The sequence below is a fragment of the Diospyros lotus genome, chromosome 2 (assembly GCF_014633365.1).
Source record: "Diospyros lotus cultivar Yz01 chromosome 2, ASM1463336v1, whole genome shotgun sequence".
Lineage (NCBI taxonomy): Eukaryota > Viridiplantae > Streptophyta > Magnoliopsida > Ericales > Ebenaceae > Diospyros > Diospyros lotus.
This window is the reverse complement of record NC_068339.1, coordinates 14332609-14337543: the sequence shown is the minus strand read 5'-3', so window position 1 is coordinate 14337543 and position 4935 is coordinate 14332609. Positions and strand designations below refer to the sequence as shown.

General features: G+C 36.4%; 1 protein-coding gene across 3 annotated transcripts; it reads right to left on the bottom strand.

Annotated features, from left to right (window-relative positions):
• Positions 1 to 1400: 1400 nt before the first annotated feature.
• Positions 1401 to 4238, bottom strand: LOC127795460 (WAT1-related protein At4g30420-like). 3 transcript variants are annotated; one of them, XM_052327135.1, is made up of 8 exons: positions 3955 to 4237; positions 3584 to 3837; positions 3432 to 3503; positions 3196 to 3312; positions 2830 to 3079; positions 2316 to 2474; positions 2055 to 2206; positions 1403 to 1869 (listed from the first exon to the last, which is right to left on the bottom strand). In XM_052327135.1, the coding sequence occupies exons 2-8, from the start codon at positions 3760 to 3762 to the stop codon at positions 1653 to 1655; spliced, it is 1146 nt and encodes a 381-aa protein (XP_052183095.1). In that variant the 5' UTR covers positions 3763 to 3837; positions 3955 to 4237; the 3' UTR covers positions 1403 to 1652. The 3 variants fall into 3 exon arrangements, with proteins under 3 accessions (XP_052183096.1, XP_052183095.1, XP_052183094.1); XM_052327136.1 differs by having other exon boundaries at positions 1401 to 1869; positions 3632 to 4238; XM_052327134.1 differs by having other exon boundaries at positions 3584 to 4237.
• Between the last annotated feature and the right edge of the window lie 697 nt (positions 4239 to 4935).

Genomic DNA, 4935 nt, shown 5'->3' with positions numbered 1-4935 from the left:
TATTTAATTAATATACATTAAAAAAACAGTGACTACTGACTACTACAAGCTAGTTTAAGCAAGAAACTTGTGAAATGATCCACTGAACATGTTACATGCATGCCCCATCATATTCATGTACGGCCCATGGGCCTCTTAACTAATTAGCCATCAGTCCTCCCCATGTGAGTCAATTGGTGGTATGATGGTGGGCATGAACCATCCAAATTTCATCCAATCAAACGCCACATTTGGCTGCTCAAGCCATCCATGCCAGTATTTATGGGCACACAGAGCAGTGCTAGCTAGTATGCAAACACATGGAATTTAATTCGACAGCTGATCACCTTATCAACTTTATCTCTTCATCTTTCTCATTGAAGAAGAATCTGCAACCTCAACAACTTTCAGAAATAACAAAAAAATAATTGAAATTTTCTGTAATTCTCCTAATTTTATAGATAATTAATTAATTATATTTGATTAACCGGAAAATGTCAGGAAATTCGGTAAGTTTAAATGCCCAACCTAGGAATTGCAGTGAATTAGGGTCCTTGGTGGGGTGGTGGTGCCATGCCATGGTAGAACTCAAAGGAACAACAGTAAGTAGCAGAGTTATTCGCATGATATGATCCACTTCTTGTATCTTTCGAAGTTGTTCGTGTATATGTACATGTAGATTACCAGTTTGGCAGACAATGTGGCCGAAAAGAGCAAGATCATCCAGCCGACTTCAAAGCTTCAAGTTCAAGCCAACTGCAAACTGACAAGATAATTAATACGATGTTTCCTCACCTTTCCCATCACAACCCTACCACCGAATACCCAACCAACTCGCAACTGTTTCTCTCTCAAAATTATTATGATTGTTGCATTCATTTGATTACTTTAGGTGATTTGGTTCAGTTTTGCATCATCTATCCTTTTTTATTCTATTTATTCCCACGTAGTCTACAAGCTTCTTATAAGATGCCCATCTGGTGGACATAAATCTGCTCTTAAGCCCAGCCCAGCCGAGACCAGCCCGCCCCTACCCAACTCGAAGCACCACCACTGACAATTCAATCAGTGCTGTTAACATCAACAATTAAGGATTTGAAGCAAAGAGTAATTATAATTAATTGATCTGAATGAAACAAGGCTGCCTGCTCTTTGGAGTAAACTACAATTATTTAGTAGCTTAAAAATCTCCACTATTCTTTTTAATCTGTTCTATTAATTACAAAAAATATTAATTTAATGTATACCACTGGTTCATATTTTAGATAAGATCAGTCTCAATCGATAAGAAGGTTTTACTTAATCATAAGTTTAAGAGAAACCCATCTGCAAAACCATGTAATCCGACCATTGGATTCATTTTAGCGGCTATACAAAAACAAGTTAGTTGATTACTTATTATTAATGATACACACTCATGAAAAGAGACTACAACAAAGTCAACTTCAAAGGATGGAGATGGATAATCTGAAGCAACCAGTAATGCTTTAATTGCTAGCTGCTAAAGTAATTAAAGAGGAAACAAGATTTAGTTTGAAATATCATACAAAATCATCTGCCTTATTCCAAAATGGTCCTACAGCTTGCTTTCCTGTTAATTACTGTTGAAGGCTAATTAATAATATATATAAGCAAGTAATGTTTCTCAGCTTAATCAACAGTTACTATACTAATCATTCATCTGACTGCACATCTTCATCTCCTTCAGATTTGTCAGACAGAAGGGGTTTCTCCAGATCAATAATTTCAGAGCTGAGGATCATGCTCTCATCATCAACCCTAATTTGCAAAACTGGTTTTCGAAGCTGATCTTCATCTTCAATTAGGTCTTTGGCTTTACCCCATAGCACAACATACAACCCTCCAATCACACCAACTGTACCTATCAAGCTGTCACATCATCCATATATCAAACCCAAATTATATATATTTAAAATTATGTATATATATTAGGGTTAAGAAAAGCCCATAAGTGTAATAACTTAAGAAAACGCAAAGATTGACTTGATGATAAGGGACTGAGTAGGTACCCGAAAACAAAACTAAAGAAGAAAGAACTTGAGATAGTTTTGTACCTTCCAGCATAGATCTTCTCATGTAAAAAGGCAGCAGCAGAAAAAGAGACTATAACAGTGCAGAGAGGGTTGAACATTGCCGAAAACAAAGGCCCTCGGAGAGATATGCACCATGCTTGAATCACGAAGGAAAATGCTGATCCTATAATTCCCTGTTTTGTTAATTAATTCCAGATTATTGCAAAATCATCATTAATTAATGGTGTTTAATATTGGGAAATTAATTAAGATGGCCAGCGCCAAGTGTAATTATTAACTCACGGAATATAAGCAGCCAGTGAGTTGAAGATAAGAATGTAGCTTCCAAGAATTTGCATCGTTCTCTATGAAGATGGCAACTGCTGCTGATTGCAGTGTCGCCATGAAGCACGTCCAAGCTGATAATGATAGGCTGTCTGGACAGCTCGCTGACGCCGGCACCTGTTATATTTTTATTAGATTGAAAGAAAAATGTTAGGATTATATTGTATTTGTAGTTTAACGTCATTCCATCGGTTTTATTTAATAAAAGTTATCCACTTGATGTACGTAGTTTTTGCGAGGAGGAAACTGTAAAAGTGTGAACTCAACCATCACACAGTTCTTGCACAATTAGAACTGAAAACCTTCCCAATCTTCATGTCATAGTTGATCACTTCCGCACAACAGTCCCATGTTATCAATTTGGATGGAGACGGTACATATATATACGAGTACGACCCAATGCTAACAAAAACAGACTAATATATATATATATATATATATATTCATGTCATAGAATAGAATAGAGACTTACCTGCAAAATTAGCCAAAGGGACCAGCAACAACTGCTTCCAAAGAGAAAGAGACAACCAAGCAACCAGTCACCTCCCGACCACGATCCAAGAAGAGATTTTGATGATGGCATCAGCTGCTTCAACGGCTCCTCCGAGTTGAGTAGCTTTGGTCCTCTGAACAGCGCCATTGAAATGGCTCCCCCAACACACAACATCGTCCCTATGATCTTGGCCACGCTTCTCATGCTTCCTATGTTTAATTTCTCCAATCTGATAATGATTCATATATATATATATCGAATTAATTCAGATATGATTGCGGTTATTAATTCATAATCTAGCTAATAAAATATATATGATTGTGATTATTAATTTATATTGTATACCCAGTACAGGAAGCAATCACAATAGTTATGGCAGGGACCAGATTTCCCATTGCACTTGCCAGCGACGATGAGGCTAGGTATAGACCCTCGAAGAAGATGTTCTGGTTGATTGTTACTCTGGAAAAATAAAAACAGTTGATAGATAACTAATGTCGTTACATATTAAATCTTATTAAAAACCAAACTAATCAAGAGAAGAAACTAATTAATATATATTTGTATAGAAATTTAATTACCCGACAAGAGAAGCCCAGAAAATCGTCCAAAAGCTCCTCCATCCCAAACACGACGATTCACTTGTTTTGCTCCTGCAACATAAAGATCCAGACGGACCAGACCTTAATTATTTCAATGATGTTGATGATGAGGATGATGATGTGGCACTCACCTTGCCAAGTAAGCAAAAGGAGCAATTGCGAGAGTGGCAACTGCTTGCCTGTAGACAACAAAGACTCTTGGACTGACGCCTTCCATGAGAACAGCTCTGGTTGAGAGATTAACCCCAGCATAGGTGAACTGCAGTGCAAGCATGGCCATTGCTGGCTTGTAATCTTTGAATCGACCCATTGCTTGCTTCTTAATCACTCTGCCCCAATTGATGAGAGAATCTTCAACAATTTTAACCAGTGACCTGCCATGCAACTAAAGCCATATATACATATAAACCGCCATAGCCATGCACCTGTTTATGCAAAAAAAACACAAACATTTTATATAATTGAGGGGCATCAATGAGTTGTAAGACAGTGGACAACACACACAGAAAGAAGCACTGGGGATTTGAGTTACATGTGCACCGGTTTTCTGTGGAATTGGTAACTGGCTGTGATGACTAATTATATCAATAAACCAACCCAACAAAAAATATTAAAATAAAAATAAAAAAGCAGCCACTTGGACAATGTAAAACAAATTTAATTAACTGAATAGAAGTGAGAAAATAAAGGTAATTTTAAGGAAATAAACTTTGTATTAGTTGAGGTGAGTTGAGTTCATCATGGTCTAATCTAAACTCGATCGGAGAATTCCAAAAAACAGAATCAAAACCAGATCAGATTATTTAAAAAGATAAAAAACAAAGTAGTTAAGCGGAAGGGATTCATATTTAAAAGCACAAGCTTATGAGCAGAGATGTGTAGCTAGGCTTGGCTTGGTGGAGGCGTGTTGCCAACGTAGGCAAGGGTTGGCGCTTGTGGGTGACCTAGCTGGAGGGCGATCTGCAAATTTGAGGGTTTTTTAACTTTTTGTCATGTTGTGGGAACATGTAATACAGAATTAATAAGATTTAACATATTTAAAATGGAGATTGGTGGATGATGTTGAACCTTAAAAACAAGGGGTAGCAATGGATGGAGACAAGTTTGAAGAGAAGCATATGGGCTGACGCGGGACTGGATTTTCATGGATCACTTGTGTACTGTCAGGGGGAAGGAAGGATATGCTTTTGGGCATCTCGGGTGTGTCTTCTGTCTTCGTCTTTGTCTATATTTAATAAATTTATTTATTAAATAATTTAGCCCCACGTTTTCCGGTTCACATAAACTCTTTGATGTTTAAATCAAATTATTGAAAATTATAGAATTTTTGACTGAAATATATTCTGGATCAAGATATGAAATAATTAAAATAAGATTGAAAAGTATTCCAAGATTTTTATCAGAGTATTTGTTAAATTTTTTTAGAATCTACTGATAATTATATTTTTTTTTTATATATGTTTGTTAATACATATAATAAGTA

Excerpts from the sequence above, each read along its gene's own strand:
- LOC127795460 (XM_052327134.1), bottom strand. The coding sequence starts at position 3,762 with ATGGGTCGATTCAAAGATTACAAGCCAGCAATGGCCATGCTTGCACTG. Across the intron at positions 3,313-3,431 it reads TTCTGGGCTTCTCTTGTCGG|AGTAACAATCAACCAGAACA; the intron begins GTAATTAAATTT and ends TTATTTTTCCAG. Across the intron at positions 2,207-2,315 it reads TCACTGGCTGCTTATATTCC|GGAATTATAGGATCAGCATT; the intron begins GTGAGTTAATAA and ends TTAACAAAACAG.